Source organism: Protopterus annectens, chromosome 2.part2, assembly GCF_019279795.1.
Source record: "Protopterus annectens isolate FY-2018-M chromosome 2.part2, PAN1.0, whole genome shotgun sequence".
NCBI lineage: Eukaryota > Metazoa > Chordata > Ceratodontiformes > Protopteridae > Protopterus > Protopterus annectens.
In genome coordinates, this window is record NC_056730.1 from 340,088,537 (window position 1) to 340,114,761 (window position 26,225).

Sequence of the window (26,225 nt, forward strand, 5' to 3'; positions counted from 1 at the left end):
GAGGCAAGGGCCTTTGCCAGTATCCAAAAGCCTAGGAGAGAGAGGTGCAGACCATTTCTAGCAAAGCAGCGAGGTCTGTCTACCATATCATCCCAGGCTGACAGATGCTGGATCCCCCTGAACTGAAACCAGAAGCTAAGCCATTTGTTGAAGTCAATCATTTTTTGGTTACACTGTGGCATCATCCTGGGTGACAGAAGGATACTGCTTAGGGGTAGGGACATACCTGTCTGGAACACAATCACAGAGTTCTGTCATGTGTCTCGCTTCATATAGTCAAGAGAGGTTATGTTTCAAGTCATTCACCCCGACATGGACTATGACAGTCATAACAGTACTTGTTAGTGAGTGACTTGAGTACATGCATCCGTGATTTGTTGGATCCTGGGACCTGACAGGCAGCTGACTGTGACCTTTTTGTCCTGTCTGGTGAGGGGACATCTATATATCTCACTATGGAGTCACCTATGACCAAGACATTTGATGGGTTTTGCTTCGGGGGCTTATTTTTTGAGACACAGGTGTGTGTACTGATACGTGTAGTGGTTTCTTTTTGCTTAGTGGTGAATGTGGGTGGTGTACATTTGGAAGGTCTCTGTTCTTTTGGAAGGCTTTTACTGAGTACCTCCACATATGTGGGTTTATATAATTTGCCCTTATTTTGCATGAGAGGTGAAGCATGTGTGCTGACATCCTGTTTGATGCATAGTTTGCTTGTACATGAGAGAACCGACTCCAGTTCCACAGTGTATTTGCATCTCTCACACAGGGTGTTAATATACATGAAGCAATTGCTATATTGCCTCAAGATGCCCATACTATTCAAGTTGGCAGGAGAAATAATGGGTAACTGCCCGTCTGTTGTGGCAGGACTTTTCTCACTAGGGTAGTTGGGAAAGAAGTGGGCTAGTTGGACTTAAGACTTTGGCTTAACTACTGGGTTAGTTTGGCTTGGAGTAGCAAAGGTAGTGGATGTACAGTAGGTTGTGGATGATGAATATGTGAATGCTGCTTAGAGCACAACTGAGTTGCCCTTTGCTCAGCAGGGAAGCTTGGGGGGGGGGGTCTACTGGAAGGTCTCTAGGGGAAAATGATGTTCCCAGGTGTTTGCATCTATACAGGGCGCTGCTAAACCTTGTTGCACACTGTGCAGCAATGAGTAAATGCGAGGCTTACATACAGGCAAATTTAAACAGTTTTTAACATGACTACCAAGGGGAAAGCCCCAGACTAAGCCTTTCTTCAGCAATCCCCAACTCAGATGGGTCCTGAGCAAAACACTTCTGCCACATGGGTCTAAGGAGGCCATCTTAACATAAGATGGCTGGTTTGACAGCATACCTCTCAACCTGGAAACACCAAAAATCTGGACAAGGCCCATGAAAAATAGGTACAAATCTGTACGTTGATCAACGTAAAATTTGCATACATAATTACGTAACCCCACCCACTATAATGGAATTATGGGATACCAACTTTCTAACGCAAACTGAAGAACAGACAACCAAAATATGGCACCAGTGTCCCCCTGCAGCCATTCCAATGTCAAATTACCTGGCTATTTCACCCCATTTACCATAAACACTAATGTGTGCATACTGATTTACTTCTATAATGGTTATTTTAATTTTATTTTTACATTTCATAGCACAATGCACAAACACTAATCAATATCTGCTAAACAAAGCAATATTGTCTCACAATGAAAAAAGACTTGGCATTAAAACTTCTCTGCCCTTGAAACTCACATTCATTGAAACAGCACTGAAACCCACACCACACCCAAAGGAAATGCATCTGGCCACTGGTGGATAAAGATTACCTTTGGGCCATTTTCAAATCATAGGTCCCTTGCACACAAAACAAGAAACATACATGCATTCTTTGATGCACCTTCCTGACTTTATTAAATTATATTCCTTGTATAATACAGCACACTTGTTAGAATTAAGTTAGAGCGCATTTTAAATTTATTGTTTGAACATTTTTCCAGTAGGGCAATGAAACAAAATGCATGAACCAATAATGACAAAACTGCTCAATTCAGAACATTTCCATCATAAAAGTCTGCTTACATATATATATATATATATATATATATATATATATATACACACACACACACACACACACAGAGATATAGAGAATAAGTGGAAAAATAAAAGATTATATACTACTCATGTGCCAATAGCAGTTTTTACTGTAAAATAATGAAGAAAAGGTTCCCTGAGCACATGCATCTGTCTTCATGGCCAAATGGAAGGAAATAATTTATTTGCAGTTATATGGTGTGAAAGTAGTAGTTGTAGGATTCAAACCTAGGCCTTTTCCCAGATGCAATAAGCTTATTCATAGAACATTATTCAAACTACTAAGTGATACTGCCTTGCTGTCCAAAAAGTACCAGTACAATCTGTCTTCAGCCACCTATTTAGAGTAATTTCTGCATGGCTTATTTACATAATGTTTTTGACATGTTATATTAAAGTCCTTCAGCTGTAACCCAGGAAATTTGCTATTACTGAATGATGTACTGAGTCACATAATATACAAGTGAAAACACTGAAGTTTATATTCAGTGTTGTGAAAATTGGTTTATTCGCATGTTAGAACATGAATTTGTAAATTGCATTATCATCCTACTAAATTCAGATATAATATGACAGTCTTCTGGTTTTCAAGTAATTGGAGGATGCAGCTTGTTACATAATTTACAAGTCAGAGAGAATATGATAAGCACAGAATAGAAAAGGTTGCATTTTCTTTCAGTGACAGTGAAGAGAGTAAACAGCATGGGCTCTGTTGTAACAAAAATGGAATAACACACATTTCACAATTGTTTTTCACCAACTACTATCAAAAGAATGTGCTTCATTGTGTCTGCTTTATCATCATACTTTTCACTAAATTGCAATAATACTACATGTCCCACATCACTCACACACACACACACACACACACACACACACACACACACACACACACACACACACACACACACACACACACACACACACACTCACACACTCCGTTTGAAAGCAAGCAGCAACATTTGAAGTTGTCCCCCAATTACCTTACAATCCAAACTACATCCGTTTGAACACATTTCCCGACAGAGGACTTAAACAAAAACAGTTTCAGCCCAACCGGCATTTAAACAGAAGCCCGCTTGCAGCATTTGAACAGCCCAGCCGGAAATGTGTGCAGAGCTTAAGTCCGATAAGCTGGTAGCACAGCCGGCGCTGACATCATCGCGCACGGGATGACGTCAGCCAAAACAGAGCGAAATGTAAAAATAAAAGTGGAAAAAAAAACGGAAATGATGGGGTGTCACTCGAGAATCGTGGCACCCATCATTTGGACCCCAAAACTTGGTATAAACAGAGTAATTCGGGATGGTTGGGAGGTATGTTTGAGACACAGTGATACCAAACAGTCTAGATTCAGTAGGTCTGAATCAAGCCTATGTTATATAAGGCAATAAAGCAATGAAACACAATTTTAAAGTGCAGAATAAAAAGCAGTCACAAACAGCTAAAATGATGCAGTAGTTCAAATAAATATAGTTAAAAGTGCAGTGCTGGCTTAAAATATACTTATTTTTCAGCTTTTTTCAGTGGATGCCTTGGATTTCAGTGCAGATGCACTCCAGACCTGTGACTGAAGTTGCCAAATGTTGAGCAGTTCTCATAACAACAGTGCCAACAGTGTTATAAATGGCAGCAGCAGTTTCATCAGGGATGGGCACAACAGTCTGAAAAAACAGGGAGGCCTTCTCTGTTCCCTCTCCCAAGATGGACAAGAGTGACTCTCCCTTACCCATTGAGGGGACTCTAACAGCTGCAGAGAATGTGGCTAACTCTTGATCTATAGTGGTGGCAGGTACAACTCCAAAAGGATCTGAGTTAAAAGATGAGTGACCTGAGCAACTGCCACAGCACAATCATCCACCTGCAGATGAGGCAAATTGCTAGCCTGTTGTGGTGGCAAAGGCTGTACTGCTTAACTTTTCCTTTTGGTGGCTGGAAGAAGGATCAACAGTGGAAATGACTGTTTGTTATATGATCAAGCCAAAAATGGTGCTTTCTACATAGGGAAAACAATCAGCAAGAGACAGCAAAAATTTAGCATCTTCTATGAAAAAAGTAACTTTTAAAAACTCTAAATTTTAAACACAATTTCTCCACAGAAAAAAATGCTTTTAAATACTTTATCTTTTAAACTGACAGAAAAAAAAAGAGTGCTGCCACTTAAAAATACAATACAGTCTTGTGAAATTCCATTAAAATATAAACTCTTCGGTATAAAATAACTTTCCTGAGCAGGAAAGTGTTATCAACATATAATTTTTTAAAATAGGAAGGTTCCCCCCAAAGGAAACTTATCCGCCCAGCAAAGGAACAGCACAGGCAAGCTACTGCTTCTCGAAGCCTTAGAATGGTGTACTTGCTGATGTCAAAAAAGCTTATAATGGCTTTGAATCCAAATGTGTTATTTTAGTCAGCTCGGCTTGAGTTGACTTATGGTTTTGGGTGTGAGGAACGTGCTCTGAAACAGAATTTTTGAAGGATACAACCCCATATAGCTTAGCCTACTGCAGCAATGATCAATATGCAGAAAGTCAATGAATGTTGACAGGAATAGGTTCTCCTTTAAGGTTTTTTTTGTTTGTTTTTTTTGCCGGTGGGAGCAAACCTGCATGTGGCACCTACACCCCTCACTATTTGCACATAGTGACTCTGAGGATCTCCACATCTTGGAAAAAAGTAACTGTCCAAAGCACAGTTGTCTCAGACTTAATGTATGCAAGTCACATTTTTACATATTCAGCTTTGTTATTTTGGCACTGTACCAGTCTTGGAATTACAAGCAGTTACCCTACTAAACACATGGGTTCTTCACATGAGGAAGTGGCACTGACAAAGATGATCTACACAGACATTCTAAAAATAAAGAGCAGACTCCAACCCATTTCACTAGTGTAGTGATGCTTTGCAGTTTCCAAAAAGTCCTCACTTGCCTGTCTGTGATTAAAAAATGTTGCATTAAGCAATGCAAGAAGAATGATCCTGTCTGTTTATCTGCCTACCCACCTCAATCACACTTATTTTATGTGAAAAGAGGAAAAAAGGGTGACGGAACAAGGAGACTGGATTAATTTTTCAACCTCGTGTTAGAAAACCCGCAAAGTCAGTGCAGTTTCCTTCTGTCACACAATGGACTGCCACTATGCTTTAGCTTCTTCTTTTCCCATCCTGGGTCAAAACTGAAAATGGTACACTGCAATAAGTCCTCTAAACAGTCAATAAAATAAAATAAAATAAATAAAAATAAAATATAAGCAAACATGTATGTTAGTTTAAGATGGATCCTGAGGGGACAAACCAATTCATTTTTAAAAACAGCTTTTTGGACCCAGCCAGAAGGCAGAGAAGATGACCTTCAATGTGCAAAACTGGCAATGGGTTCAGTGAGCAGCCTGAGAGCCAGCAGGCCGGCCAGCCAACATATGATGATTTCATCAGGCACTTCTTAGCTCTTCTCTCCTTGGGACTGTGGCATGGGTTAGATGCATTCACAGTGGAGATCAGAGGGGAGGAGCTGCAGTTCCAACAGTTTATAAGCAGATGTACACAGGGCTGCCTGCAACAGAGCAGGTTTGCAGAAATAAATGCTAGGGAGAAAATGATGTAGCTAGGTAGGTAGGGTACAAAAAACAAAACTTTTTAATTTCTGTAACTATAAGGCAACAGTAACATGACATTTCAGCTGTGGCAAAAATCTGCATTCTGACTCTGTCAAATTAAGACTAACAGAATTTCACTGTACTGAGCCAAACTCTGTAATGCAAAGTGATGAAGCCTTGACTGCAATGCTGGTCACTCGGACTCAGCTACAGGTCTTGACCCAGGTAGTTAGGTAGATGAGTGAAAAGGAATTGTCTGCTCACCTTCCTTGAGGGAGGGGAGGACTGTGTGCACATGGGGTCACACGAGAAGGTGAAATTTCCCTTCTGGAGACTGGGAAAACCACCAAAAAGTGTTACAAGGAGGGGGAAAAGTCACTTGAAGGGAACATCTCTTTCAAAAGTAAGGGGATGACCTCAGTGTTTAGCTCACTGCACATCCCCTCCTCGGTGCCTTCACAGGGTGTGAGTGGGGAGTATAGCTTAAGAGCAAAAACCTCAAACCACTCCTGTTAGCTGTCTAAATGATAGCCCTTTCTCAGCTGATCCCCACCACTGTGATGGGGAACAAACAAAACAACTGATTGAGAGGGGAAATGATGATCAACAGATGGAAGTCTGACCAAAAAAAAAAAAAGCATTTCACCAGAATAAATATTTAATTTACAGTCTCTGTGCAAGGAGGTTTAAAATTAGAATAGATAAGGAAATTAGCACACGTTAGCTCAAATTTTTTTCAAATTTCCTTAAACACAATTTTAGTTCAGTCAGAGAGTTAATTTTTGACATAATTAAGAAAATGTTCTGCTACAATCATACAGATAGCAACTATAAGTAAGGGAATAAACAAGAGTGCAGAGTAGGCTAAACACATGATAGGGTGAATGTGAAAGAGAGCAGATGCTGCAGCAGGAACAGACGAGACTGGCACCCCAAATGATACATAACTGGTTTGCTAAGATACCAACAGGATGAAAATAGAATAAAACAGCACATCTCACTTAGCAGTGCTGAAGCTACTGACAAGTGGACAGTGACAAGTCAGTAGTCAACAGATGGAATGAAAGTCCACTTCGGCAAAGCAGATCTGATTCAAGCAACAGCAAATGGGATAAGAGTCTGTAGTTTTCAGATTAGCTGAAAGCTTACCCAAGACATTGTCATTGTGGCAGAAAAACAAGTATTTGTCAATGCCAAATATAGCTTGCACAGGACAGGTAGTGTTGGATTAGGATGCCACTAAGTGATCAGGTGACAGAAGTGAGAGAAAGAGATGGCTTAAGAAGTCAACATACAATAGCATTATCTTAATGTTATGGATGCACTGTTCTGTCACAGCTGACAAGTTGCATGTTACAGTCACAAAATGCAATACCCAAAACTGGGGGGGGGGGGGATACAGCACATAGAAGCTGTAATTTAACCATGGTTATGTTAATGAAAAAAAGACAAAGTAAAGCAACAAACAACAAAATAGTCACGGTATTGACTGACAGGAAAGTGAGCAGCAAAACAAAGTAAATGTTACATTAATTGTACTGTGCTAAAAAGCTAAAGGAAAAAGATCACTCTTTTTTTTTAATTTCTCCAAATCTTTTGGCTTCTAATACCATGACGAGAAAGGACCCCATTCCTAAGTCAAAGTATGATTAAGGTTCATGAAATTAGTATTGTTTCGATCTTTGATGTCAGCCAGTAGTGCTCTTCGCAGCACTCACAATGTGCCCAGTAATGACTCCTTCTGCAGTTCATATAGAGTTACATGTATTGGTAACTTATCTAAATATGACTGTAAATTATTTTTTATAAGACCCTTTGCTCTTCTACTATTGGAAATGTCTGGGTATCTTTCTTCCACACTGCTCTCATTTCTGCCTGCAGATCCTGATACTTTATGACTTTGTGTCTCTCTGTACGCAAGACACTGTAGTCACTGGGTGTGGCAATTTCAATGATCAATGCTACTCTTGTCTTCTTTTCTTGGACAACTATATCCAGTTTTCTAGCATCTATCTTTTGAACTGTTGGTAATGGATGGTCCCATGTGATGTAGACTTCTTCACTTTCTATGATGCTTTGTGGCTCATGTTTCCAGTGTTTCTCGGCCACTTCAGTACCATAATGTTTGCACAATCCCCAGTGCAACAGTCTCGCTACATTATTATGCCTTTCAGTATACAGTCCTTCTGCCATTAGTATGTCGCAACTAGCAACAAGGTGCGCAACTGTTTCCAATTTGGTTTTACAAAACCTACATTTGTCTGTTTCTCCCACATCTTCAATGGACTTTATAAATCAATGTGTATGCAAGCCCACTCTCTTGGGCTGCCAATATTAATCTTTCATCTCTTGGTTTGAATTTGCCTCTCCTTAACCATTTCTGTGTTCGTTCCTGATCAACATGAGGTTCTTCCAGAAGTTTTCTATACTTGCAGCTATATTTATTCTTTTTCCACATTTCTTGCCTTCTCATCTGATCCTTCACCTTATATTCTTTATTTTGTCTTTTTTGGCACATTCAGTTGCTGCCTGATTTTTATCTACTTCTGATTTCATTTCCATTCCTGCTTGACGCCAATAAGCTTCTGCTAAATTAAGCAAATAAGTCATCTTAGATTTATTCTCCTCATGTTTCAGAATTTTTACTACGTTTCAGTCTAGTGAGGTCAGCAGATATGTGTGGAGTCCCATGATTGCAGATCTATACATATAATCAATTTCAAGGAGGCCCATCCCTCCTTCGGAACGGAGAATACATAATCTTGGGATGCACTGATTTTTATAAATCATTTGGTGAGCATGAAGCATTCTTTTTGTTTTCCTATCTAATCTATCCAACACGTTTTGGGGTCAGTCAATCACTCCAAAACTGTAAGTTAGGACAGGAAGTACAAATTGGTTTATAGCTTGAATTTTATTCCTAGATGTCAGTGCTGTTTTCAGGATTAATTTAAGTCTTCTGAAGTATTCCATGGTTTCCCCTTAATTTGGATATCTGTTACTCTATCCTGTTGTGGTGCTTTCTGAATTAGATTTTCTACAACAAATCCTTCACTTTGCAGGTACTCCATAATCTCAGCTTCTATTTCTTTAACTTCTCCATTACTAATCTCCTTTTCTACTTTTCTTCTTTGTCTTCTTATTTTTTGTATTGTAAAGTTTTCCATGTCTGGATTCCTTTGCCTGTATTTCTCTTCAAATATCTTTGGTTCTGCTCTTTTTGTACTGGTCAGTTTTGCTTTCTCATTTGCATAAATATTACACCATATTAAATCTCTTTCTTTCCCATGTACACATTTCTTCTTCAGATGTCGCCTGATCTTCCTGTTTTTCCCTGCTTTGGGGCTCACTCCATCCTGCTGTGATGTAACCTGTGTTAGACCTTCTACATCAAATTGTTCACTCTGCAAACATTCCATAACTTCATCTTCTATTTTTTTAACTTCTGCTTTACCGATCTTCTTTTTTACATTCCATCTTTGTGATATTTTTTATTGTAAAATTGTCCATATCTGGATGCCTTTGCCTGCATTTCTCTTCAAATATATTTGGGGCTGCCTTCTTTACATTGATTAATTTGGCTTTCTCCTTTGCATAAATATTGCACCATATCAAATCTCTCTTTCTTTCCCATGTCCATATTTCTTTTTTACACTTTTCAAATATCTCTTGGTTTTTGTTTATATTTTTGCAGTTCCTCAGATGCTTCTTTTTCCAACCAGATCAAGGTTTCTTGATCTATATACTGTTTTTCACACATCTGTTGTATTAATGAACACAAATTTCCAATTGAAGCTTCTGATAGTTTTTCTTGTGGAAGTATTTTTCTTTCCTCTAATTTCTCTCAATCATTTTGTATATATTGTGTCTGTAAATTCTGGACTTTTTGCATAATAGTAACAATACATTATTTCTTTCTTATCCTCAATAGTCCACTTTATCATCTTTATGGCTCTTCTTTGGCCCATCAGCTTTTGTGATTTTTGTGGACTGCTACTTTCTTCTACAACAGGGGGGGGGGGCATCCTCCCCCTGAGCCTGGCCTGGCCCCATTGTAGGAATGTTTCCGTACTTTGAGGATTCTACGCTGTCATCTTTTCCAGTCCTGGCACCAGTGCGCCTACCAGGTTTGGGCACTTTTTTATCCTGGGTCTTGTGATTCCAGCTATCATTTTTAGTTTTTGACCTACTTCTGTCCATGATATATGCTATATAAATATAGTCTATATATCAGTGTCGCCTTGGTGAGATTTTGGGAAAACAGAGTCCACCTCATGAATGTACTCACCAAGACTTGAGGATGAATTCAGTTTCAGCACTACTGCTCTCCTTTGTTTGCTGACTTTTCATCTCTCCATTCAGACCTCAAAAAGATCACCTATGGGAGAGCTGGTATAATGGTAAAGGTGCTTATCTTATAGATGGTTAAGGTGTTTACCTTATAGACACAAAGTGCAGGGTTTGATTCTCACTTGGGGGTAACTGGCTAAACTTAAAATGGCCCACAAGTGCAGTTAACCTAGTATGTATCTATGAACCTGGAAGCAACATGGTCTTCACTGTTTGACAGCACTATGTACACATTTTCAAATATAATTTGGTGCACCATTTATTTATTTATTTATATTTGTTGACCGTGAGTGTCCGACTGGACGTAGGTCCATTTTCAGCGGAGGCCCGGGGAGAAAAGCTCCACAGTTAAAATAAACAGACAGTAGTTACATTGGATTACATAGCGATTAACAATTTACATAGCAATTACTTACAACATATTTACAGATGAAGAACATAGTACATCGGTAGACAACTAGAATCTTTATCTGTGAAGTACATAACAGACATTAACAAATGTTACAAAAAGAAGTTCCTGCTGTATAATAAGTACTGGCTTATGAGCATCTGAGCTTGCTATAATCAAGGTAGTTAGTGGAGTGGAAAGAAAGGTAGTGGTTGGATGGGGAGGGTGATATTAGAGTGGGAGTTGCAAGGGCATAGCCAGCATGTTTTTAGGTGTGCTTTTAGTAAAGTTTTGAAGTGGGTGCATGATGGTATGGAGGTAATTGTGGGTGGGAGGGAGTTCCATAATTTGGCTATGGTGCAAGAGACTAGTGCTTTACCAGCAGAGTTACTGGCTTTAGTGATCTGCAAGTGATTTTTGTTGCTGGATCTTAGTGGTCTGGCGGTGTGATAGGGTTGGAGTAGATTCTGGAGGGATGGGACATTTAGTGGATGATTTACTAGTTTGTGGGCAAGTGAGAGTTGATACCATTGAAGGAGGTGAGGGAGTTCAAGCCAGCCCAGTTCAGCAAGTGAGAGACAGTGGTGACTACATTAGGATGCCCCTGTGGCGAATTTGGCGATTTTGTTGTAGCAGGTCTCTAGCTTGTTTAAATCGCATTGCCTTAGGTTGGTATAAATTGGACAGGCATAAAGTAGGGTGGAGATAAGGTGGGAATTTGCTATTGAAATCTTTGCTGCTTTGGTGAGAAGTTGCTTATTTCTGTATAGCACTCCTAGTTTATTGTGGACTTTTTTTATGGTCAAGGATATGTGAATGTCAAATTTTAGTTTATTGTCTATTTCCACTCCTAGCAATTTGATGTGTTCAGTTGGGTATATAGTGGTGTTGTCTTTTGCTGTTATGTTAAAGTGAGAGTTGTTTTGAGTATGTTTGGTGGGTTGGAAGATGAGTAGTTTAGTTTTGTTTGGGATGAGTATTAAATGGGCATCGGATAACCAAGTTTCAACAGAGAAAAAGGCTTCCTGTGTGACTTTTTGCAGTTTGGGTAGGGACTGGGCTGAGCAGATGATGGTTGAGTCATCTGCGTATTGTATGAGTGTGCCATGTTTGGTGGCAGAGGCTAGACTATTGATGAAAACAGAGAAGAGTAGGGTCCAAGGATGGATCCTTGGGGAACGCCTATGGAGACAGGTAGTTTGGGAGATGTGTCATTCTGCCATACAAGGGATTGTTGGTGGTCAGACAGGTAACTCTGAAACCAGCTGGTGACTGATTGTGAGAAGGATAGGTTATTGAGGACAGAGATAAGTTGTTTGTGTGGGACCATGTCAAATGCTTTAGATAGGTCTAGGAAAGTAGCACAGGAGAGATGGCCATTGTTTTTATGCTGAAGGATAGTGTTAGTAAAGGAGAGTAAGGCAGTGGTGGTGCTATGGTTTGGTCGGAAACCATGCTGAGTATTGGAAAGGAGGTTGTTAGTAAGGAGGTAGTCTGAGACCTGAGAGTGTATGCATCTCTCTAGTATTTTGGAGAGTAGAGAGAGAATAGCTATGGGGCGGTAATTGGTTAGTTCTGCGGAGGGTCCGCCTTTGTGGAGGGGAATTATATGTGATACTTTCCACAGTGTGGGAACGTAACTTTCTGACAGAGATCGGTTAATCAAGATGGATACTGGGTAGGCCAGAGCATCAGCTGTGATTTGTAGGTATTCACTTGGGAGGTTGTCTGCTGCTAATCTGGTGGGCTTAAGTTTAGTTAAGAGCTTTTTATGTTGGAGGTAGGTACAGGAGAAAAAGAGAAGGCAGTGGGGAGATTACTAGTTGAAGGTGTGGGTTGGAGGGAAGGGGGGGGGGTTGTGTTGTTTAGCTAGTGATAGTATGGTTTGTGTTAAGTGTTTGTTGAATGAGGTAGCAATATTTTCTGAGGAGTGAGGGATGGTAGGAGGAGGGGCACTGACTTTACCTGGGTGGAGGATGGAGTTTACGGAGGACCAGAATTGTTTGAGGCTGTGTTGAGAGGAGTCTAGGGCAGACTGGTAGTATTGGAATTTATCCTGTTTTATTAGCTTTTTGACTCTATTGCGTAGTTCTAGAAATTTCTGTCTAGTTGAGGGGGTTTTGCTTTTGCACCAGTGCTCCCAGGCTTTAGCCCTGTTTTTCATTTCTGCCTTCGTGGTTTTCTGTAGCCATGGGGAGGGTTGTGCTTTGATTCTGGAAAGTCTTATGGGGGCATGGTAATTTAGGATGCTCAGGAAGGTAGTATTAAAAAATTCAACTGCATCATCAAGGCTGAGGTACTTTAGAGGATGCCAGTTACATTCTTTGAGGGATGAGATGAATGTGAGTGGGTTAAAGTTTAGTTTTTTACGTATTTGACGGTAGATGACAGGTTTAGCTTGGTATAGGTATTTTTTTAGTAGGAATGTTGAGGAGTGATCACTGAGGCTATCTGATAAGCAGCCTGTTATATATGACTGGGGGCTCTTACTGACTAGTATCAAGTCCAGGGTAGTGTGCTTGCTGGAGTTTTTATTTACCCTGGTTGGCGACTGGACTAGTTGGGTGAAGCCGTGAAGGTTTACATGATGGGTTGGATGGTTGCCAGAACAGGATTGCAGTCAATATTGAAATCACCTAAAATTATAGTTTCTTGGGGGAGATGGTGGGTAGACCAGCTGAGGAGGTTTTCTACTGGAGGGATGTTTTGGCCAGGTGGGAAGTAGCATCTAATTATGTTGATGGTTTTGTTTTGGTTTATTTTGAGGTTGGTATATATTATTTTTTCATTGCCTATTTGTGGAGCTGATGATTTTAAGATCTGGATGTTTAGATGCTGTTTAAATATATAATACACCGCCTCCTTTCTTGTTTAGCCGGTCTACTCTTAGTATGCCATAACCTGTGGGGAGTATTTGCTCACTGGTAATGTGAGGTTTTAGCCAGGTTTCTGTCAGGACGACTATATCTGGGGAGTACAAGTCTATGGTGGCATGGAGTTCATGGACTTTGTTGGATATACTTCTAATATTTAGGCTTAGTAGCAGGAAGTCACTTGGCTTTCTATTGGCTGTAATATGGGAGAAGTTGTGGTTTCTAGTCTGATTATGAGGATTGGGGTTGGAGATGGTAGGGCCAGGGTTGGGGTGGATATCTCCACTTAGGGCTAGTTTAGATATGCATGAGGTTATTAGTTTTCTCAGTTTTTGAATGTGTTTGTTTATAAGGGAAACTTTATGATTGTGCTCTTTGGGTAATAGGTATGGTGGGAGGGTTACTGTGTAAAGTTGTAGGGATGCTTTATGCTTGAGTAATATAGTTGGTAGAATATGTGGGAGGTGCATAGGGATGTTTCTTGAGTTGGTGGGAGGGGAGCTGAGTGAGGGTGAGACATGAGTGGTAGTGGTTGAGTGGGGGAATGATGGAGCTTTGGTAGGATGTAAGATATGCAAGGAGAGTGCATGCTGTGAGCATAGGTAAGGTATGCTTGTACATGTTAGTTGAGGAGGTGTGATAGTAGTGGGAAGATGGAGGAGGTAGTGTTGGATTAGTGCTGTGGAACTAACCCAACACTAGAACAAGCATACTGTAAAGCAAGAGGAATATGCAACAGTTGTGTTTTTTTTTCAAATTCTAGTAAGGCTGTGATCAGTTTTACTGCTAGTACAGTGGTATAACTAAAGGTCAGCCAAAGAATCAGGCTGCTGAGAATCTCTGAAACATAGGTGCTTTAAGTAGACCATAAATTGGGATGGTGCATGGATGTACATTTTTCACACTGACTAACATTTCATTATTATTACTGATTAATTTAAGAGGTGTTAGGAGCTTGACTAATGCAATGATACTGGAAGGAAAATACAAAGAGTACACCTTTTGAAAAAAAATTTAGTGTGTATACACACAAACACACACACACACACACACACAATTCTAGGAGGTGGGCAGAAATCAGACTACCCAGAGAACCTCATTCCCTGCACCCATACAAAGCAAGGACAAGGAAGTTCCACAAATACAGCAACTGGAAATCAGAACTAAATTCAAACAGTGGAGCTGTGAGACAGAGCTACTAACTACTGAACCACTGTGCTAACCAGCTATGATAGTCTACAGATAATCTGGAATGCAGGTTCATATTTATGCTTCTGATACTAAGAACTGGACCCCTCACTGTAAATTGATTGCATTTTTGTTCAATTAAGACTGTGTGCATGGCAGTTTACCCTTTGCCATTACTAGTGATTGCCAAAGTACCCAGAACCAGGAACAAAGCACAGTGATCCTCTTCTGTTAACAAGGATTTTTTTCTGGATACAGTAAATTGTCACTGCGGAGCTGAAACTTCAAAATCAGTACTTACCGTATAGGTGATTATAGACAGCATTCCAATCAAGGTCAAGGAACTAATGGAAAATGACAAAGCAGCCAAGCCATCTACAAATATAAAAAGAAAAACAATAACATATACAGAAATCCAAACTTAAGAAAGCACATGTGTAATTAACAAAACAGAATACTGAATGTTTAGTCTGTCAAACATAGCTTAAACATAACATCCTACCATTAGCAAAAACAAGTACATGCTATCCCTTATACTAAGGGACCTAGGGTATACAATAACCATAAACAAAAATGTAGTATCAAAAATATTGTAAAGACCTGTTTACTTAACGCTAAGGAATAAGGGAACAATTTCTATGTAGGTTGATAGCAACCTGATTTTTGACCACCATGTTGCTTCCATTGTAAGTAAAGCCTTCTACATGGTCCACCTCATAAGTAAGGGTATCTCAACCAGGGACAAGGAGGTCATAACATCCCTGTACTCTTCCCTTATAAGGCCCATTACTGAGTACAACGCCCTGTTCGGCATGTACCTCGCAAAGCACATGCAGCTCCTGGAGAGACTGCAGAGGTTCCTCACCAGGAGAATCCAGGGCTTCAAACATCTACCCTACACAGATAGGCTTAAAGCCCTATCCCTCTACTCAGTTTCACACAGACTCCTCAGAGGTGAACTCTGTCTGGTATAGAAGGTGATCTTGGACACTGCCTTGATGGGACTTGCTGCACATCCACAAGTCAAGCTCCACTGGAGTAACCCGCACGCCAGGCCTCAACCTGGTCTGTGACATCAACAGGACTTGTTGGTGGGACAGATTTGTGTCCCAGAGACTCCTTCACTTGTGGAACAGACTCCCTCTCCATGTCAAGCAGAGTACCGCTTTACCCCTTTTAAGTGCAACCTGGATAACTGGGTGGGAAACAGAAAATACACTGCTGGGAATCCACCTGTGTCCCTGCTGGAACGGGGCATCGGGTGCCGACTTGTCTAAACATGGGATGAACTCTTGGCTAGGCGTATAAGGGCCTCAGGGGCAATAGCTTAGTAACTTTCTATGATCCTAAGATGCCATGTATCAAGAACTTTAAAATGTTTCTTTTCTTTTACATCAGCATCTGGGAAGGGGAAAGTTTACCTTCTACCCCAGTGATGGTCTAGTCTGTCTTCTTTGCTTAGTGGAGTGCAGAACATAAGACTTTATAGTCGGTAACTTGATTTTAATAGCTACAGCCACACAGACTTTGGGTTATGCAGGATTTACAATAGCAACTATGATTAGTTTGTCCAATCAGAATGTATGTTTTAAAATATTAATGATCTTTTATAATAATGTGCACTAATACATGTGAACTCCAACTGGTGTTTGACGTTAATCAACAAATGAATGGTTAAGGTAAAACAAATATGAGGTCAGAGTAGACTACGTGAGTATAACAAAGGAATTTAAACCAGTGCAGTTCTGAGAGGGGAATACTTGCAGTTTAATGACAGGACTACAGAGATTTAGTAGTTTAGAAACAATGTAATAAGATGCAGTGATGATGGTCTGTTGAAACTTTTTGAATGCGTTCACTGGTGGGGAGACAGGGTGAAGATTCTTTTTCAAATACCATAAACTGCCTTCTGTGTCTGCAGTTATTTCACAATATATGGCTGCTCATTTTAAACATAAGCAGTGCGCATAATTTCAATGTTACTGAGAGATGTGATGCCTTTCCTTTTATTTACTTATTTATCTTTTTGAGAAAGGAAAGTGACAGTGATAAATATGAGGTCTACACAGGAAGATGAAACAGAAGTGAGCGGCCTGTTCTATGTAGACTGCAATAAGCACTGACTAAGTGGCATGGTGATAATAGCCATCTCAGACCAGCCAAACATGTTGGATAATTTAACAAAACTGCATTTTGTTGGTACTAGATAGACTTTAAAATTTAGAGACCTTCTGCTACTGGCAACTGAACCATAGAAACAGACTCAGTGACTGACAACAGCTACTGCTTACTGCATTGGTGACAGTGGATTTAACACTTCAAAAAAATATTTGTTCAGGTACCAGCACAGGTGCTGGAGGGATGACACAAATGGGAGGAGCAAAGTAAGCAGCCAATACTGGATCCGATTCTGGGGGGGCACCTTACACTCGCTGCACTAGTAGCATTAAGAGCCAAGTGGTCTCCACTCTGCAAGCGGTACACCTCTTGGTTTGGAATTTGGCCGTGTACTTCCAGAAGGCAGCAAATGTGGACATTACAAGGCTGTAGCATGGTGGCAGGGGACAGGGCACACTCCCCACCAGCAATATTACACTGAACTAGTATCTTTGTTCTTCTCACTGACACCAGACATGAGCTGGGCTGATCCAGTGAATGAGGGAAGGAACTGGTTCATAGATGATCACTTGGCTAATGACCACAAGGGCCTTTTCAAGCCTAACCATGTATCCCAAATCTCTGACAAGTTCTAGTACCCTTGATAAGTGTAAGCAGGGGCCTGGAAGATGAAGCATTTACAGGCTGCCGGTCCATTACAGATATAGGTGCCAAGTCAGGGATGAATTTCCTGCTCCCCATCCAGTTATCCAAGCTGATGGTCAGCTGCAGGGCAAGGGAGTAAAAAAAAAAAAAAAAAAAAAAAAAATATATATATATATATATATATATATATATATATTTTTTTTATATATATATATATATATATATATATATATATTTAACTTCAAGAAAACATAAAAATAGTGACAAGTAAAACTCATTTGCAGACTAACCAAATGGTAAGGCTTACACTTACTAGCCTTCTCCCTTTAAGACAAGTAATTAACCATTGGTATTATTGGATTTTCCTAGGAAATAAGGGGAAATTGTGTAAACTGATGTAAAAGCAATATATGGGGATTTAATTGCTAACAGTGAGGTCAGACAAGTATATTTATGGCTTGATGGATACATTAACACCCTGCTCCTTTCCTGTCAGCATGAGGGGATGGAAAATCAAAATGACTGTACTTAGCTATTATGTATTGTCAAAAGAAGTTTGCCAATTCTAAAGTTTACTTTTGTGATGTTTTAGACATTCTAGCCGGATCAGCAACTTATGCAGGGCAAGTTTGACTCCTTTTACAGTTCTTCCATTCTGAAATGATTAATTAATGGCAAATAAATATTATGGTGTTATGGAAATAAATGAATAGTTAAAATCACTGACTGAATTGGGCATTTGACAGAGGATACTTGTTGTGGGACAGGCAGGTAACTTTCCAATACCAAATTGTAGATTTCATGGTCGGGATAGCATGTCTCAAGTAGTAACTGCAGTAATGCAGCTATCACTTTTACTAGTATGCAGAGACATTTGGTTTGTACTAGATTAGGAAGAGGTACTCCCACCATGGTGGTACACAATGTAACAAAACACATACATCTGGTCAGACTTTTTCTATTGGGTTGTTACTAGTCTCTCTTTCTTGGGGGAGGGAAGGATGGGATTATTTCAACCAACATTTTTGTTTTTTCATACATACCTCTTAAGTGTACCCCATTTTGAAGAAAGTTCCCCTTTTCAAGTCTTAAAAACTTCATGTTCCTCACTGTTCCAATTCACTGTAAGGAATGTTTCTAATATCCATGGTAAATAATACTGAATCACATTAAATCAGTACAAAAACATTGTACAAGTATAAAGTAACACATTTTAACCATACTGTGACCATCCTAGTTAAAGGTGTTGCTAAGCTGTTAGTAAGTGTCCACATTTTGCTTATCTGTTTCACATTGTGACGTTTCACACAGAGTTTATTGGAATGGCTTGCAGCCAGACAAACAACAAATGACAATCATTATGGATAGAGCAGCCATTTATTTGGTAACAAGGTGGATTGTCTACTTTTTGAACCCTTTACATCTCTGACCCAAGTGTGAAGGCACACAATCCAACACAGAAAGCATACAAACGTTTGACAACTGTGGAACAATATGCATATATTTCAAGGATATGTGATACAGTTACATTTACTACTGCAAAACATTCTAAATGGCAATGATGTTCTACATTTCAAATATTCTTGAAGGATGTTGTGGGATGATGATTTACCTGAATTATGTTGGGCACTGACTACAGATATATAGACCAAGTTTTTCTATTTAAAAAACAAATTGTTAAAATTCTGCACATGGATTTTTAAGTATGATGTTTACAGGAATTAAATGATGGAGTGACACAGCTTTTATCAGCAAAGTACATGCATTTGTTTGATGACATAAGGTGTTCAATAAAGAAGTTATGTTCTTATCATAACATTCCATCTGTGTTGTTGATCTTCATTCATTCTTGACAGTTAAGTTACGGTTCCTTCCTCGGAACCAACTCGGTCGTTGTAACAAGCTCACGACAGCCAGAAACTCGAGAGCTAAGGTTACCCACAGTGCCTCTCTTCCCCTGCCTTCAGATCGAGTTTGCCCATAAAAGCAAAAAAGCGGAAGCTTTGGCTGAGCGACTGCCCTACTACTGAACCAGGACTAGTTCCGGACCACCAGGAGCGTTTGGAGGGGGTAGAAGGGTGGGATATCAAGAATGAATGAAGATCGACAACACAGATGGAACATTATGGTAAGAACATAACTTCTGTATCTGATGTGGTCAATCTTCATTCATTCATGACAGTTGAGACAGAGTCCCTAGCTACTTCATGTCCTAGGAGGCCCTATGGAAGGATATTCCTGAGCACCATACAGCCAAAGGATGCTCTTTCCCTGGAGACCCTATGCAATTTGTAATGAGTGATAAAGGTATGAGATGTAGCCTACGTAGCTGCTGCACAAATGTCATCCATGGAGGCTCTTGAATAAAAGGCTACCAAAGTGGAAACTGACGTGGTAGAGTGAGCATTGACTTTAGTTGATCAGACTTATTTTATTTTGAAGATAAACAAAAGTGATACAATCTCTCATCGACATGGTGACTTTGGAAGCTGGATTGCATAGTCGAGGACCAAAGGATTTTGTTCTGTCCAAGTAAAAACGTAATTGTCTGTGTACATCCAACAAATGCAAACAATATTCCCCTTTGTTTGAAAAATTTGGGAAGAAAACTGGCAGGTCAATGGATTGGTTAATATTTGAGTCTGAGACAACTTTGGGTAGAAAGGAGGGGTTAGTCCTAAGTGATACTCTCTCTCTATGAAAAATGATGTATGGGTGCTTTATACATAAGGCCTGCAATTCTGATATCCTCCTGGCTGAAGTGATGGCTACCAGGAATAGGGTCTTCCAAGATAAAAATTGTATGTCTCAGGTGGCTTCTGGCTCAAAGAGTTGATGAGTCAAAGTTTGTAAGACACATCAAATTTCAAGGTTCAATGGGCTCTAAAAAGGTAGCTTTAAATGCATAACTCCCTTTAGGAAGGTTTTGCAGAAGCAGTGAGATATCAGGGAAATCATCTAAGCCATTATGGAAACTTGAAATAGCCACCAAATAAACTCTAATAGTAGAAGCTGAAGCTCCTGATTGGAGTAAAGTTGACAAATAGTCCAACACATTCGAGGCTGAAAAGGGGTCTAGTCCTTCTCATCGAGACCAGATCACAAATCTGTTCCATTTACTAAGATAACGTTTCCCTGGTGGATAGTTTATGAGAAGCCAGAAGTATCTTTTGTACTGGGGAGGATAGATTATTCTGCTGAGCAATTATCAGAAGTGGAGGTACCAAGTGGCCAGCTTGAGAGTTGGTAGGTTGGGATGGCTCAGCCCTTGTGGATGAGACAGGAGCTCCGGAGTTGTGCCCAGAGTCCACAGACGGAGAAAGTACAGTTGTGTACACCTACCATAAATGTAGATGTTCGAGTGTCTTCACTGTTGCAGTCGTAACTGTAGGGTGCTCCTGCCGGCAGGCAGCCCGAGGTCGGCCAGAATCCCAAAGTCTGGGTCCGGCGTCGGCTGTATAAGCTAGTATCCTGACGTCAGTACGACTTGGTACATAGCCCTCAGCCGACGCCATCTTCTCCAGCCTTTCTTGCCCTAGATGTCAGAATACCCCAATAAATCAAAAATGAATCCAACAAGGAAACACAAATACACCACAAAAAAGGAAAAGAGGGGATAGGAGGAAGGGAAGAGTTGTGCCCAGAGTCCACAGACGGAGAAAGTACAGTTGTGTACACCTACCATAAATGTAGATGTTAGAGTGTCTTCACTGTTGCAGTCGTAACTGTAGGGTGCTCCTGCCGGCAGGCAGCCCGAGGTCGGCCAGAATCCCAAAGTCTGGGTCCGGCGTCAGCTGTATAAGCTAGTATCCTGACGTCAGTACGCCTTGGTACATAGCCCTCAGCCGACGCCATCTTCTCCAGCCTTTCTTGCCCTAGATGTCAGAATACCCCAATAAATCAAAAATGAATCCAACAAGGAAACACAAATACACCACAAAAAAGGAAAAGAGGGGATAGGAGGGAGGGAAACCCCCGACTGCAACAGTGAAGACACTCGAACATCTACATTTATGGTAGGTGTACACAACTGTACTATGTTCTTCGTGTTTCACTGTTGCAGTCATAACTGTAGGGTGGAATCCCAAAGCAGTGTAGAGAGGGAGGAGGCTTTAGATAGAAGAAGGGAGGCAAGAATACCCTGCAAGACAGCAGAGGCAAAGCCTGCCCTAGACTTAGAAAACAAAGGGAGATTGTAGTGCTTGGAACATCGATGCAGTGAACTCCAAGTGGCAGCTTCCAAGATATCCTTGGTAGGTACTCCTCTGAGAAAAGCTGTAGAAGTAGCAGCTGCTCTAGTAGAATGACTTCTAATGGTTCCAGGAAACTGTTTACCATGATGAGTGTAACAAAATCTGATCCCATAAGCAATCCATTTGGAAATGGTTTGTTTAGAAATAGGTTTTCCAAGTGAACTGGAGGCAAAGGAAACAAACAGTTGGTTAGACTTTCTGAAATCTTTAGTCTTGTCCAAGTAAAATCTTAACTGCCTGTGCACATCCAATGAATGCAAAATCCTTCCCCTTTATTTTGAGGATTTGGAAAGAAAGTAGGAAGGTGAATTGTCTGATTCAAGGTCACTTTCAAATCACCTTAGGCATGAAAGTAGGATTGGTCCTCAAGGATACTCTGTCCTGATGGAAAATAAGGTAAGGTTCCACAGCCATAAGAGCTTGCAACTCTGAGACCCTTCTGGCAGAGGTCAAAGCTAACAAAAGAACAGTCTTCCAAGATAGAAACTTAATATCTGAAGATGCAGCAGGCTCAAAAGGAGGCAAAGTAAGTTTTTATAAAACATAATTAAGATCCCAGGCAGGGACCGGAGGGGTCCTAGGAGGCCGCAAATTCTTAGCCCCCCTCAAAAACTGCTTCACCAAAGGATGTGAAAAAACAGGAGGATCAGAACTGAAATGTGCAGAGATAGCAGAAGCATGAATCTTAATGGAAGAAAATGAAAGTCCCTTAGATAAAAGCTCCGAAAGGTAAAGCAAAATAGAGGAGAGATCAGGAACCTGAGGATCAGAACCTCGGTCCTGCATCCAAATAGAAAACCTCTTCCATTTAGAGGCATAAGATTTTCTAGTGCTAGGCCGTCTAGCTTCCAAAAGAACATCCAAAACTTGTTTGGGAAGACTAGAGGCAATCAAATTCCTTTGAAGAGCCAAGCTGCCAAGCAAAGGGTCTTGAGGTTGGAATGTAGTAACTGACCCTGATGCTGGGACAGAAGCGAAGGGTTCAGTGGAAGAATCCAAGGAGGCCCCGAGAACAGGAGTTTTAGAGTCGGATACCAAAACTGTCGAGGCCAATTTGGAGCAATCAAGATGAGGAACTTGGGCTTGTCCTGCTTTATCTTCAGTAGTACCCGAGGCAGTAGAGGAAGAGGAGGAAGGCATATGCAGACAGACTTCTCCAACTGAAAGACAGGGCATCCACTCTCCATGCTGTTTTGTGGAAGGACCTGGTGCAAAAGCGAGGCAGCTGATGACTGAGATGGGATGCGAACAGATCTATCTGGGGACATCCCCAAACTGCAGTAATCCTTTTGAACAAGTTGGTGTCTAGCATCCATTCATGAGGATCTGAAATGTTTCTGCTCAGGCTGTCTGCTAAAAGATTTTGTTTTCCTGGAATGAATTGAGCCTGGAGATGCAGATTCAAATTTAGAGCTGTGTCCCATAAACTCATAGCCAGTCTGCAAAGGGGATAAGAATGAGATCCCCTGCTTGTTGATGTACCACATGACCGTGGTGTTGTCTGTGCGAATTAGCAGAGGCCCTGGTTGTAAAAGGTGCTTGAAGGCCAAAAGGGCATTTTGAACTGCCAACATCTCCTTCAGATTGATGTGCCAGTGAAGATGGTCCTTTGTCCAGGTTCCTTGCTGGCAATTGTCTAGAAAATGTGCTCCCCAAGCATAATCCGAGGCGTCCGTGGTTAGGACTTGAGTAGGTTGAGGGAGACGAAAAGGTTTTCCTTCGTTTAAAACGCATGCCCTGGACCACCAGAGGAACTCCTTCTGGAGGCAGGGGATCAGAGGAATCAGAATATCCAGATCGTGATAATGCTGTGACCATACACTTTTCAGATACCATTGAAGCTTTCTCATGTGAAGCCTTGCGTTTGGAATCAACAGAATGCAGGAAGCCATGTAGCCCAGAGCCTGCAGGAATTTCCTTGCAGTGAGCTGAGATAGAGTTGCCAAGGTGTTGAAAGTAGAAGCCAGCTGAGTTTGTTTTTCTGGAGTGAGGTAGGCCCTTTGTAAGGTTGAGTTTAAGAGGGCTCCCAAGAATACCATTTGTTGAGAAGGGATCAAATGTGACTTTTTTATGTTCACTGAGAATCCCAGTAAGAGGAGAAGACATTGAACGAAGTCTAGGTGTTGAAGTAAAAGATCTTTGCTGTCTGCCTGAATAAGGCAGTCGTCCAAATAGGGGTAAATCTGAATCCCCTGAAGTCTGCAGTAAGCCACTACTGGTGCCAGGCACTTGGTGAAGACTCTGGGCGCAGTAGATAAACCAAAGGGCAGAACAGAGAATTGAAAGTGCCTCGAACCTGCCTTGAACCTGAGGAATTTCCTGCGTTCTTGTCTGATAGGGATATGCAAATAGGCTTCCTTTAAGTCCAATGTCACCATCCAGGCGTCCTGAGAGAGCATTGGAAGTAACTGTTGCAGAGTGAGCATCTTGAACTTTGGAATTTCCAAAAAGGTGTTTAACACAGAAAGGTCCAGAATAGGTCTCTAAGAGTTTTGTTTTCTGGGAACCAGAAACAGCCTTGAATAAAATCCTTTTCCTATTTCCAAGAGTGGAACAGGCTCTATGGCTCTCATGGCCAGAAGAGCATCCACTTGAGTTAAGGCCTCTGACCATTGAAGTTTTGGCAGATCTGGCCAACCGTGAGTCCTTGGCAAAGTGTGAAAGTGGAACTTGTAACCTTTAAAATCACATCCAATACCCATTTGTCCTGGGTAATATGAGTCCAATTCCTGTAAAAAAGAGACAGTTTTCCTCCGAGAGGGGCGTCCAGGTGAAGAGGTCCTGAAGCCCAACCGAGAGAGTCATTGAGTTTGTTTTCTTTGAGATTGGGATCTGTCTTCTCCCCTTCTAGGTGAAGAAGCAGTCCATTGTCTAGATCTGTACGAGGTCTGGCCTTGACCACGGCCTCTGGAGCGTCTATATCTTCCCCTTTGAGGCCTGTCAGACGTGGGAAAGGACCAATTTTTAGTGGGCCAATTCCTGGAAAATCTAGGAGGCTGAACCTGCAAGAAATCTTTTACAGTCTGCATGGACTTTGCCTTTTTTTCCATCTTTTTAATAGCTTCCTCAGCCTTAGAACCAAAAAGAACATCATGTTGAACAGGGGCATCTAATAACTTAGCCTTAACCTGTTCAGGCAAACTTTGTTCACAAAGCCAGGCATGTCTCCTAATCACAGTACCAGAGGCAGCAGCCCTGCAGGAAGCATCCAAGGCATCAAAACCACAATGTAAACTATGCTTGTTAACCTGTTCAGTAACATGCAAAACATCCTGAAGTTCCTTATCCTCTGCACAAGCAGGTACGGAAGCAAGCTTTTGCTTTAAAACAGACAAAAGAAATTGCTGGTATTTAAACATATGAAACTGGCAATTTAATGCCCTTACAGAAAGGGTAGCAGAAGTATATACCTTTTTGCCCCACCTGTCTAAAGCACGAGAATCCTTCTCAGAGGGAATAGGATTTTTAGAAGTAGCAACCTTAGCAGCCTTAGAACCCTGAGAAATAGTTTCAGGGTCTGCAGAAGGATTTTTAAATAGAAATAAATGAGAGTCAGGAACCCTATAAAATCTATCAGGCTTAGAAGGAGCAGGAGGCATGGAATCAGGATTCAAATTAGCCTCAGAAAAAGCATCATCCACAATGTCCAAAACAGGAGGGATAGCTAAAGGCCTATGTTGAGGAAGAAGAAATTCTCTAAGCCTCTTTTTGGAAGCAGAATATTCCTGTCCTTCCCAATGAAAATGTTCCCTCATCTCATGCAAGGTTTCCCCAAAAGAAAAATCCTCAGGCGGAGAGGCCGAGGGCAAAGATTCCTCAGCATCCGAATCCTCATAAGGGGGGAAGGAATAGTCCTGATCAGAGGAAGAAACAGAAGAGACAGAGGCCTGGTCAGAAGAATCCAGAGTAACATCCTGTCGAGGCCTTTTTTCAGGAGGGGGGTGAGAACCCCTAATCATTGTAAGCAAGTCTTCAGCCATCCTCAATAATTGTTTTTGTGTCTTGGGAGTGGATTCAGAAGCAGCTTGAGCTGAAACTTTAGACTTAGAAGGAGTCTTTGTCTTTGCCTTTGCCTTTGAAATAGTAATGTGAGTAGGCCTGAAAACCCCTCAGAAGCCAGTACCTGCACAGCGGTTCCGGACCCATCTGAAGGAGCGACGTCCGAAGGTCCTGCAGCAGTTAAAATAGTGGGCCTTGATGGCTCCCCATGGGAGTCCGTGATCGCCATCGGTTCAGAAGCGGCGGACGACAGGGGCTGCAAAAACGCCTCACTGACGACAGCCGAACCGGACGCTGGCTCCAGCTGCAACGAGTCCTGTATGGACCTCGGAGGCCTGTCTTTATCTTTGCGCTTCTTTTGAACTCCGGTAGTATCCGACGACATTCTGTAATTGAAGCGTCTGCCAAAATAATTTAAAGCCCAGTCGTACCTGCGTTTGATAGTACGAGAGTTGAACCTGGCACAGAACCGACAACAAGAAACGTCGTGGTCAGGGCCTAAGCGAGGTAGACAGTAAGAGTGGAAATCTTTATGAGGTATTTGTTTCCCACACGCTATACAATTATTAACTTTTTCTGACATCGGAGGAACAAGAAAAAGATTCCCCAACGGGGTACTTAGCTTTGAGAAGAGAAGTAACAACTTCGGACCGACAACAACCAAGAATGCTGTTCGAAAATCGCCAACCAACGTTTGCGAGCTGCTTTCCACCACACGGCAAGAA

General features: G+C 41.2%; 1 protein-coding gene across 1 annotated transcript in view; it reads right to left on the reverse strand.

Annotated features, from left to right (window-relative positions):
- The window catches only part of LMBRD1 (LMBR1 domain containing 1), a 2,226,796-nt gene that overhangs the window by 1,128,146 nt on the left and 1,072,425 nt on the right, over positions 1–26,225 (reverse strand). Inside the window, exon 7 of the mRNA XM_044063893.1 lies at positions 14,787–14,860. Coding sequence (XP_043919828.1) covers positions 14,787–14,860 — 74 coding nt within the window. The remainder of the gene's footprint in view (positions 1–14,786; positions 14,861–26,225) is intronic.